The sequence below is a fragment of the Micropterus salmoides genome, unplaced genomic scaffold (assembly GCF_014851395.1).
Source record: "Micropterus salmoides isolate LMB-PRFRI ecotype aquatic unplaced genomic scaffold, ASM1485139v1 Ms_hic_scaffold_2709, whole genome shotgun sequence".
Taxonomy (NCBI): Eukaryota; Metazoa; Chordata; class Actinopteri; order Centrarchiformes; family Centrarchidae; genus Micropterus; species Micropterus salmoides.
In genome coordinates this window covers 23,756-35,929 of record NW_024041939.1, presented here as the reverse complement: position 1 = coordinate 35,929, position 12,174 = coordinate 23,756, and the positions used below count along the sequence as shown (strand labels likewise).

The window sequence follows — 12,174 nt, the reverse complement described above, 5'->3', positions numbered from 1 at the left end:
CGGTGCAATGATAGAAAATACTTTCCCCCCCCGAACCTCGTCAAGATAAAAGGACCCGCCGGGGCTCCGACCCTTAGTCACGAATCTCAGTGTTTGTTTTAGCTCATCAACAACTCGTTCGTATATCGAGATCACAATTTTAAAGAGTGCAGACGTGATTATAACATCGGTTTTCGGACAGGTGGTAGTTGTCGAGTGTGAAGGAAAGACAGCTTGTGAACAGAAGCGCTGGATTCTCCTGTTTACATTTAAAAACGTCATATCGTCACTTTAAAAGCTCCGAATCCGTTGACAGCGTCAGTCAGATATCAAAATATCATCAGACAATGTTTCACAGCAGTTTGTCATTATCACAAGAAGTGTGTAAATAAATATAACTTTTGAATGTAAGAAATTACTGCAATTTAAATCCGGAAAAAGGTAACTAGAGCCTTTTCTTCAAACAGATCAGCCCTGCAGATAGTTGAGGTTTAAGATGGCGTCGGCCACGTTACAGAGCGCAGGAGCGGACTGAAGAGATGATCTAAACTCTCGTCCTGATAAATGAACCCCAGGTGGTCGAGTTCCCTCCGGATCAAACCCGCTCTGAGCATCTTCCCTGTAAACGTAGTAAAGAACAAAATGTTGAAGGTCAAAAGGTCAGTCTGTTAGACCAGGCCTAAAAAAAGTCCTGACAATATGGCCGCCGTGTCCCGGTCAGTCAGGACCTTGAAGACTCCGGACACTCCTCCTCCTCCTCCTCCTCCTCCTATAATGTCCGATTCTTTTATTAATCCCGTCGGGGAATCGTCTCTGTTGCGAGCTCTCCGTCCTCCCTGCCTTCCTTCCCTCGCTATGATAAAACTTAATTGCTGTTCGGTTTGAGCTAAATAGCTGAGCGGGTCCATTTAATTCTTAATTGGCGTGTGATTAAGAGCGGCCGAATGGCTCTGGCCGGGGCGTTTGACCTTCCCAGAGGACTGGACTCTGCTGTCCCGAACACACAGACACAGTTCTTACCGTCCTGGAAGACCCGCTCCACGTTGAGGCCGTAGGTGGCGCAGGTTTCGTAGTAGGTGCAGCGTTTGAGGTCGTTGGAGAGCTTTCTGGCTCGGCTGTCGTCGATCACCCTCGGGTTGGCTGAGCTGATGGCGTCTGGGAGGGAAAATGACAACAAGGTTCAAAGTCTTTCACTACAAAAAATAAATTGCGACCAGCTTTTCTCCAGCAAGTCCTGTCTGCTCCATCAAACTGTGGTTTCAAATCCAAGCACAAACTCTTCAACCTTTCTTTACCGTTGCTTCCAGCACTGTAACAGAGTGGTGTAAAAGATCTACCCTTTATCATATCTGGTTAAGGCTGCAACACTGGAACCTTCTGGGCTTCGTTCTCTTCAGGTTGTTTATTCTTTGACTAAACCTCGTCAGTATCCTGCTTTAAATGATGACAAACGTGAGAGGAAGAACAAGAGAACATTGTTCAGAGATGATGCTGTGGCGCCCTCTGCTGTTAAAATGTGTGCTTGTGCAGATGATTCCCCACACTCTGGTGTGTGGCCCTCCGGGGACACACATAGGGTTTATTTATAGGGTCCTCCAGAAACACGTGGAATAGCCTGATGACGAGTTAAAGTCCAAACTGTTCTAGATAAAGACAATACGAGCAGTTCTTTCTCTTTACTTTGTGTGTGTGATTGCTCTGAACTGTCTTTATTAATCATGTTACAAAGAGTACGGTCTATATGAATAAAGTTGAGATAATTTGAAGGTCGGGCAGAGAGGTCGGGCAGAGCCACTTGGATCTAAACAAAACAGTCTAACCTGAGCTGCCGCCTTGCTTTGTTTTAATGTCATGTGACAAGCTGATATAACAAGATATTTTAATCTATATTTGATGTATTATTGTCGCTCCACCTCCATATTTTTGGTATTAAATATAACTGTGGTCGGGCTGGTATCTGTCTTTAAACAGATCCGACTGGGAACAAGAGGTTTTCTACTTAAATAACTTTCAAACAGGTGGCGTTTTTCTTCATTTAATTTAATTGCAGCCTCCACCGGACGTAGAATCAGGTTTCTGTGTGATTGAAACCAGGATACAAGTGAACACGTAAACATCTTAATCAATGCAGTGAAGCTCTGAGAGAAAGTAGTAGAGTTTCTCTGTAATGATGCAAAGACGCCACTGGGCGGCAGCAACGCCTCAGAAAACCACGGTTTGACCACAGAAGCAGAGAGTGTGTAATTCTGTGTGTGTTTCAGACCTTGCGTGCCGACCAGGACCAGCGGCAGGTCAGCGGTGTTCCTGTAGTTGGCGAGGCGGCTGAAGTAGTGATAAACGGTCTGGAAGCTGATCTCATCCTCCAGACTGAAGACGAAGATCACGGCGTCGACCCACAACGCAAACTGACAGACAGGGAAATAACTTTGTTAACGATCATTTTAAAGAAATGAAATGTCTCTTCAGTAGGACCCAACCGGGCTCGCAGCCTCAGACAGGAAGTCAGCCAGTGTTACCGAAGCACGTTCACAGGGAGGAGGAGACGGGAGCAGGGAGAAAACAGGTGAATTATTCATATTCAGTTTTCTGTCTAGACTCGCTCACATTAAAACCTCCGTGTGGTCAGTTTGCACGCCACCGAAATAAAAAGCTGACCCAGATTCATCCTGGAGGGACTCACCCAGAATCTCTGCTTCTCAGGAATCAGAGAGAGAGAGGTTTATACAGAAGGTATACAAAAATATATTTTTATTGAGGAGGTTCCAGGGGCCCCCAGCCGAAAGGGGAAACATTTATTCTCACTATAATTCCACCTATAAGTAACGCAGTAACAGAAGGTTTGGCTATTTTGGTGAAACACAGGTTGCCATCTTTAATAAATAAATAAATAAATAATCTAAAAAGCAGGAATCATGTCAGATAATATCAGATATCAGGGACAAATTCTTATGAAACGGGGGGCTAATTTGCGTCCATTTAAGGGAAGAAGAACAGCGTGAGGATTTAAGAATAGAGGAACATCTTTCTCTCCCTCCCAGTTACCTCCCTAAACAAAATAACCTCTCTCAAAATCACAACTGAAGCATAATGTGTCAGTGAACCTCATTCAAATAACACCTAAAGAAACTTGCTGAGTTTAAACGTCCTTTTGTGTTTTTTATTTATATAACGCAGGGATGTCTACCACCCAACTGTAGTCACCTCCTCAACGTAGGAAAATGTGCCTTCCTCCGTCACCTCTCAAAAAAGGCATGCTGGGAAAAAGTCCAGCTTCCAAGAAAACAATTAACCTGAATAAGAAGATTTACGTTCTTCATGAAGAATTTAACAGTCAAATCCTCTTCATCAGGACTGTGTAGCTGTGGTTTGATATAAACTCTTTTAGTAGATATAACAAGTGAGCGTCGTGAGCACAAAAAGACAGGAGACATAGACGTGTGTCTCTGCTGACAGGACATCTACAGATTTAACTGAGTACGGCTCAACTTTCTGCAGGTTCAAGTCAAAGCCTGGGTGCAGTACTCACCTGAGCCTCCGGGGGGCCCCCTTCATCCCTGATGAGCAGCAGGTGACTCTGACCGTCGACCACGATCTCCTTCTTAAAGCGTCCGCCTGCGGGAAACAACAGCAGCCGTCAGAGAGAAGAACTCTGAGAGCCGACGTCTATCTGACCTACGGGTTCACAGAGGGGGGGGGAGCAGATCGACGGCTCCGCAGTGATCGATGGATTTATCGACTGATTGGTTTGGTGAAAGATGATCGGGGCTAAATGGGAGGAGAGTGATTATTTACGACGATCAAAATGAAACATTATGATTGAAAAACATGTCATTGTTTGGTGGTTGAATGTGAGGAATGAAGCTCTGCAGGTGAACCGCCGTTTTTTGAATTCTTCCCAACGTGTGACGTCTGGTTTTGACCTTTGACTTTGACTCCGCTACAAGGTTCAAACGTTCTACTTCCTGTCTGTCCTTCTGCTCTTCCTCGCCTTTCTTTCGCTTCGTTTTTAGCCGAGCGCCGTCAGCTGAGAGACTGTAAAAATGTATCATGTCTAATCTTAGGCTCTATAAATAAAAAGTACTTGAGTGTTATTATTATTTTAAAGATCATTTTTTTGGGGGGGGGGCGTTTTCGTGCCCGACTTTAAACCGGCGAGTACAGGAAGTCTGGACGTGTGTTCCCCTGAGAAGATTTAAAGAAGAACATCTTGAGGTTGAAGTCTTCAGCGCAGCGCTCGGGTCCGACGTGATTCTTTCCCACGACTCATTTTCATTTTAGGCTCATGGGAATATTGTCGAGAAGCTCCGGGCTTGACCTTTGACCCCAGCGCCTTTGGCTGAACTTTACGTTCAGGGCCGAGCTGATGAGGAGACCGCGGTGCGCTGCTCATTCCCGTTTTATTCTTTTACAGCTATTTATCCATCTACTGTTTTAATGCAGTCTGTTATCATCAGTTTTACTGCATTAAAATCTGCACTGCTGCTGAAACAATCTCTTATTGTCAGACAACACGGATCTGAACTGCAACTTGTTTTTGAAAAGAAACTTATTGTGATTGTCGTGGTTCTCTCAAACACTTTTCACACAAATCTGAAACTTTCCGTCTCGCTCTGCAGACGTTCATCAAAGTCAGCAGGCTGAAACCTTCATTCTCAGGTGTGTGGGAACAAACGTCTCTTCCTGGGGATTTACTAAAAATGGAGTCCAGGCGTTATTTTGGGATCAGCTGAGCTGCAAACGCCGTGGACGAGTGCAGAGAGAGCCGACGCTGCTGCAGCTCAGCACGTGGAGATCGTCGCTGCAACGACCGCCTTCGCTGCAGAGCAGAGAGTAATGATACAGTGGATGTTTATACGGCGGCGAGGACGGGAGGAGGCCGACACACACACATTTAGCTCGCCCTCCTCACTCTCTCTCCCATGACTTTGTGGCAGGACGCCGGGCCAATCAGCTCAGGAGGAGGAGGAGGAGGAGGAGGACGCACACGGCCGAAATGATCTATACAATTTGCACGCCGCATCGCCACCACAGACACACACACACACACACACACACACTTTTAGCTCGCCCTATTCTCTCCGCTCTCGATGCGTCATGGATGCAGAAATACATCCGATTCAAGTTTTCCAGCATGAACGTTCAGGGGAAAACAGGAAGTTCCCACAACTCACACACACACACACATCTGTTTCAGGGATTCTGACTTGATAAACTGGATTATAACAAAGCAGTTTGCAACAATGAGCTCACACGTCGTAACACCTGTAACATCTTAACAGAGCATCTGTCAACTCATCGATCAATAATCAGCTCCTTTCCAATGTGCCGTCAAAGCCGCCACCTCCAGACGAGCTCTGTAACTGTCTGAGTGGGAGCAGATGAGTGGAGTTCTTTTTTTAACGATTATCAAATGATTTATTGATGCTTTTAAAAAGGAATCAGAGGACATCAGTTACAGCCTCTGCGTGCCAGAGTGCAGGAAGAAGATGTTTCCTCTGAAACCCCAAAGCTGTTCGTATCACTGGCTGGGTGCTGAGCTAAAAAGCATTAAAACGGCTCATTAATTATTAACTTATAAACCATTATTTAGAAACGCAGTAGGCTTGCGCATTATTAGAAAGGGTTACAAACAAATCTGTGTATTAAATTTGCTGTCGTATCAAATTACCTTCATGTTGAAACAAAACAAAAACAATAACTTGGTTCAGTTTAATTTTAGAGAAGAAAATCTCAAATCAGATGAACAGCTTCCTGCGTAAAAGACGCCACGCCGAGCTGCTGCAGCAGAGCAGATGGACGGCGCTGATGCCGAGTCAGCAGAGTGTCGAGCTCTGCTGTGCATGTTTATTTATATACAGTAGGGGTGTGTGTGTGTGTGTGTGTGTGTGTGTGTGTGTGTGTGTGAGGGAGTGTAATGTTTACATGCACACATTAGGAGGGAGGATGACGAGTTAAAGAACATAATAATGAGGGGCGGAGCTACATGTTCAGGCGCAGCAGTGGCCTTCAGCGTCGGGTTCAGCCGCCTCAGGAAGACTCAGCAGGTGTGTAAGTGGTTATTTACACTAGGGATGCACCGAAGCCAAATATAATGAAAACAATTGCAGAATACTGAACAAGTACATTCACATTTTTCAGGATGAAGTCTCTAACCTGCCTGTCAGCTCGCTCTGGGCCGTTTCAGTGGATTTACCATAAAGGCTTGAATACGCGTGCACTCTAGATTAATGGCCTTCTCACAATGAGTGACAGAAACACTCAAAGTCAGCCGCAGATGTAGCAATTCAGCAGAACGGCGTCTGCAAACGCTTCCACGCTGCCGACTTGTCAACGTAACTGTTCAGTTTAAATTTAAAACAGCGATTTTGCTATTTTCTGCCGATTAACATTCGGTGCATCCCTAATTTACATTTCACTTCTTTCTCCGATTGGGCAAATGGAGTCCGAGATGCTCCGACTACGAGCACATCAAACATGTCTGAAACCTGACGCAGCGTCTGGGACAGCTCCCGGTCAGGAGTCTGAGATCTAAGCCTGCAGCGGCCCTCGGGGGTCCACGTTTACTGGAGCTGCTTCTCTGCTTCATTAAGCAAAGACGTCAACGTTTATCTTTCCTGTAGAAAATACTTTTATTCTTCTCTGTTCAACTTAAACATTCTGGCTTTTATTTTGCCAAATGTTTGCTGAATTCAAATGTCATTAATCGATAAGGAGTAAACATTTTAGGGGAAGTTTCTTTTGAGAGAAAAGACCCAAATCAAAGCAAACCGTGTCCTCCATATAGAGTACGCTGCTTCTTCTTCTTGTAAATTATTAAGACTATTATGGGCCAACTTTCATTACATGTTATCCTCAGGTCTTAAGAATCAAATTGTCTATAAGAAGATAAGAATCCCAGCTGCCGCCAACCTTCACTCAGGTTTTATGACCCTGTGAGGAGACGTAACGCTGAACCCAAGCTGTTCTCAGCCTGCTGCTGTCAGAATCACAGGGGCGAGGGGTCGATGGATGGAGGGATGGATGAAAAGAGAAGAGAGAGAGGTCAAGGAAGAGAGAGAGACGATAGTTACCTGCATCCACGTCAGCTAGTTTACAAGAGCAGCCCGGAAAGAAGAAAGGGAGGAAACAAAAAGCAAAACAAAACAAAAGCTCATCAAAGATGCAGCCACAAGTTAACACATGCACAGTCCAACCCAGCACCAGAGAGAGAGAGAGTTTAACGAGATGCAAGAGAGAGGGGGGGAAGAAGGTTCAGCAGATAAGGGAGAAAACATCAGAAAACGTCCTGCAGAAGAACAGGACAGAGGTCAAAGGTCAGGGCTGGACCCGTTGCTGACATTAAGAGTCCCTCGCTGACCTAATTTACATGAATTATTTCCTTTAGACAGCCTGATTAAAAGACGTTACTGCACCAAGTTAGAGGGAGTGACCTCGTTCTGCTCTCTCTGTTTCCGTCGCGCAGATAAAACGCAGCCAGTTTTAAAACAACGGGTGATTTCCCAACCAAAGCTCCTTTCTGTTTTAATGGATCCCATGTGCTGCCGCTCTGCCGCTCGGCTCCAGTCTCACTTTCTGGGTTTATCGGGGGCATTTTTACAAGTTAGGCAACCCCCAAAACTGTAACATGGTCGCTAACAATACTGGTGATTTTAACAAAGCAGATCGCATGTTTTCAGATTGCTTGATACTTTCTAATTTCACCCTGATACACGATCCGCCGCTGGGAGCATGTAGTGAACTTTATTTAGTTTTATTGTCTTTTCATCTCCAACTGTTGGTGCATTCAAGGACACTTGAATTACTCACGTGACAAAAAAACTATTATGTCAAAGATCAATTCATCGTTTTGAGTCAACATATCCTGGTTTTAATCTTGTAAGGTGTAAAGATCTGCTGCTTGCCTTCATCATATGTGATATTAAACTGATCATCTTCAGGTTTTGGACTGTCGGTCGGACAAAGCAAGACTTCTGATGTCATTTAATAGCCCAAACATTTGACCGACTGAGCAAGAAAACAATCTGTAAATGAAACGATAATGACAGTCATCAGTTGGAGTCTTGATTAGAAGCTGGACCAGCTGCATTTTAATTTAAGGAATCAACAGGAACATCTGGATTTTCTGTAAGCGCATTGTTTTTAAAACCTGTGGGTGTCCTTGAATGCAGCACGTAGGAGTTTGAAGGGCAGAGTTCGGAGCGGAGGGAAACAGTTTCTGCTCATTAACAGGAGCTGATGTGAGAGCAGTCGTCAGCAGCCTAAGAATACTTCTGGTTAGTGGCTTTGTGGCGCTGCGGTCGCCGCTCGCAAGCCACCAACTCTATTCCCAATCAATCGCCATGGGAATCCGGGCTGCTGCTTATTTTTAGATCCCAGGAATTTCAAAACAACACATCAGCTTTTTTTTCCTTCCCCTGAAGCGCCTTTTATTTGTTGGTGGTTATGCAAGAATATCAAAGAGTTTTTATTTAATTTAATTGGAGTTGGAATCGCCGTTTCCTTGATGGGCGGCGGTGCCAAGTAATTACATCAAAGATTTCGGGGAGCTGTTGTTTAGGGCTGGCTCTGATACGGTATGTGGGGCTGCTTGAAAAGCCGTGTCGTGTTGCTTTTGGCAGAGCTGTGGTGTAATTAAGGCCGAGCGGTGGAAACAGAGCGTCCAGCATTTAGCGGTCTGACACTGGAGGCCGGATCTGCAGAGCCACAGAGGGCGTTTTAAGAAGAAGTACGTCACTGCTAAAGATGATCTTATCATTTTTTCTGCTCACACATTTTAGAAATAATCTGCTCTGGGGTTTCCCCGTCACCACCAGCTCCGTGGATCCAAATCTCTGAGAAGTAGCTTTTAGCTGAACCCAAACCCCCTTTTGATTAGTTTAATCTGTGATAATCTCCTCTGGGGACATTAATTAAAACATTTAACTGTTCTTTAGGCTGAGGTTTAACTTTCCCTGACTCTAAACATCGAAGGCCCCGTTTCTTCTCCGAGGGACCCGGAGCTAAAACTGGTTTGTGGGCCGATACCGGGTGGGCCCCCACATGACAACAGCAGCAAGGTTTTCATCCCAAATAAAGCTTGTTTGATGGTTTTCAAGGCTTTCAAACACAAAAAAAGGGTCAATCAGGGTTAATTAGCTGCGGTTCCAAGCGGAGAAAGTTTTCTTGGCTCTACAAGTGTAGTGATCTGGCTTCTTTCAGCTCAAATAACAGCTGCAGGGCTGTAATTACCTGTATTCTAGTAGCTCACATGGTAAAGCCAGTATAATGTCCATTTCCACAGTACAACATCGGTCATGTGATCCTCACAACTCTTTAATAACTAACAGATTACTGACTGTTAACACAACCAAAAATCTACTCTGAAAAGTCCTTTTCTTTAATTTTAACTTCATTAGTCGGACCAACCACTTTTTAAGCACACTGAAACAATATCTATTTATAAAAAAATTTATAAAAGGGGGTCGAATATTAAAGAAAACATATGATACTAAAATAAGCAGCCAAAAACGGATATAAAAAGGTGGTAAATTTAAAAAAATTATAGTATAAAGTAGAGCCTGATAAAGTGCAGACATTCAGCCTTTTATTTGCTACCAGAATAAAAGCGTCGTTTGTTTTCAGCATCCTGTCGTGGAGGAAGCAGGTCAAACTCCTCACTGATAACCCTTTCACAATAAAAGTCTTGATGCTGCGCCAGCCTTATGCCTGGACGTGAGAAGTGACCTCTGACAGGAAAAGGGTCGTCTCCAGGATCTTCTGTCGGTCTGATCCAGCGCTCGTCCATGAAGAGGGTGAAAAACCTCCCAGTCTCTACTCTCTGCAGTCTAATCTCTCCTGAAACGGGGGAGTTTCTCTGTGAGGAGGATCAGTGAAATATTAAAGGAACACGGGGTTTAGCGTAAGTGGGTCTTTGCCTGGGGAGACTGTACAGCCTGTTGGAGCGGCTTTAATATTGGATGAGGAATATGGCCGTCTCCGCAGGGCGTGTGAGACACTAAAGGAAACTACAGTTGGCTTTTTATTTGCTCGCAGCTCGAACCATATGAAAGATTGAGGAGCTCTGGAGAGAAAGTCGGTATTGCGTGAAACCAAGTTTCATTTATGCTACTGTGCCGGCTCCATCAGTTATTTTGGGAAGCATGTTTAGATCTTTATAAAGATAAATTCAGTTTATTACAACTTCTTTTTAGCGTTACCAGATTAACGTGAGTGAGAGCAACGTTATCATTACTGACAACATCGAAAATCAAACCTAGAATAACAAGACCAGCTCTGCAATAAACCTGAATTATCCTCTAAGGGAGCTGCGCAGAAGTGATAACAGCAGCTGTGGTTTGGTTCAACACACACAAAATGAGAGTGTGTGTTTATATAAAAGGTGCGTTTTTCTTTAGAAGTAGTCTCAGCACTTATCTTTATCTAAAACCACAACCTGTCATTTTCACATTTCTGTTTTCCTACATTTTAAAACAAACAAGTTAGTGATCTACAGGCAGAGCCAGGCTAGCTGTTTCCCCCTGCTTCCAGTCTTTGTGCTAAGCTAGGCTAACCATGTCCTGACTCTGGAATGTAATCTCAATATCTTCTTGTCTCACTTATTATTTAATATTACATTATATTATTTAAATATAAATATTTAATTCTCTAAATGTTGAACTTTTGTTGGTTGGGCTGTAAACTAACTTGTGTAATAACTCCACAGAGGCAGAGTGTAGACGCCCCTGCGTGACCATCTCAGCTCTCTTTATATTTACTTCTGCTCTGATGGTCAAATCTGTGCTCCCTTTCAGAGCAGACTGAGGAGACAAGGGAAGGAAAGCAAAGAGGATTCCAGTTAAAGGCGCTTGCGTGCCGGAGATGGAGGTTGTTAACGTCTTATTTTGCCAGCTGGGGGTTTTAAATCCAGCTCCAGCTTATTATTTTCTCCTCGGTGATTTTTGAAGTTGATTTAATCTACTTTTCTTTTTTTTTATTTCATGGATTTAATCTTGGAAAGAGGAGGGGGGCTGCGGGGTAAAGCCGGATGTTTGGGGTTTTTATATTTTGCCTCGAGGACCAAAAGAAAACACTGAAACAGATCCAGCCAGACCTCATGAAGACAGAGGGAGCGATTAACACTCTTACCTTCAGGGGACTCTTCCTGGACGTACGTTCCTGTCAGGTACCTGTGGACCAGCGCCGACTTACCACTGGCCAGGTTACCCACAATGCCCTGCGAGCAAGAGGAGGGATCCTTCAGTGATAATTTAATTGTACTGGTTTTGTTAGAACAGTGTTAATAAAAGCATGAACACGCAGTACAGATTATACGTTCCATCAGTCACAGTGGTCTCTACACCTCGCTCTCCTATTTTCAGGCTACATCCTTTAGATAAATTCACCCTGACGTGTTTCTGACGATGCGTCGTTGGTTATTTTATGAAGATAGACTTGAATAAATCTAAATTTATCGTTTCATTTCGGTCACGACAATAAAACTAATTTGAATTTGAGAGATCGGGTCGTTTGAACTCACCACTTTCAGCTCTGGTACCGATCGACTCAGCGTCCACTCCTGACTGTTCACAAACGCATCTGTAAAAGACAGAGAGAGAAAATAAATAAATAAATAAAAACACATCTGTCAATCAAGTGTTTTGAACACGTGGTGCCTTCAGGTGCGGAGTTCATTACAAACTAACAAATTCATGAGTAAAAAATGTTCGGACGCCCTGCATGAACAGCTGCCCTTTTTTGTTATCTACTTGTCAGCGTCCATTTCGGTGGTCAGTTGCCTAGCAACAGCGTTCTGGTGACTTGAACCACTTGAACGTCGAGCGAGCCGCGTACCCGGCCTGCCGTGTCAACAACACGAGACGGCACAACGAGCCGCACTTCGACCGACACAGTAACAAGGGATCCGATCTGTTCCTGCTCAGTGGAGTCGTGCAGGAGAACAGAGGAGGAGGAGGAGGAGGAGGAGGAGGAGGAGGAAGACTCCTCTTATTAGAGCGGACAGAAGACGGACAGCAGGCTGAGAGTCATGGCAGACTGAGCAGGACACATATACAGAAACAACGTGGAACTGAGCTTCAGTGGGTTGTCCTCTCAGATAAATCCTATTTTCAATTTTTAGAAGGAAAAAACGGCCTTTTATAAATATTTTTAATTAAGACAGGCCTGCATTTATCCAACTATGAACAACTCAAGCAATTC

The 12,174-nt window shown here is 44.3% G+C and overlaps 1 protein-coding gene across 1 annotated transcript; it reads right to left on the bottom strand.

The window, feature by feature from the left end:
- Window positions 1-999: 999 nt before the first annotated feature.
- On the bottom strand, window positions 1,000-11,614 carry LOC119919387 (arf-GAP with GTPase, ANK repeat and PH domain-containing protein 1-like; the record flags this gene model as incomplete). Its single annotated transcript, XM_038739799.1, is given in 6 exon segments — window positions 1,000-1,134; window positions 2,243-2,384; window positions 3,506-3,591; window positions 7,050-7,064; window positions 11,104-11,191; window positions 11,495-11,614. Coding segments are annotated over 6 exon segments (571 nt in total), but the record flags the coding sequence as incomplete, so codon positions are not given.
- Between the last annotated feature and the right edge of the window lie 560 nt (window positions 11,615-12,174).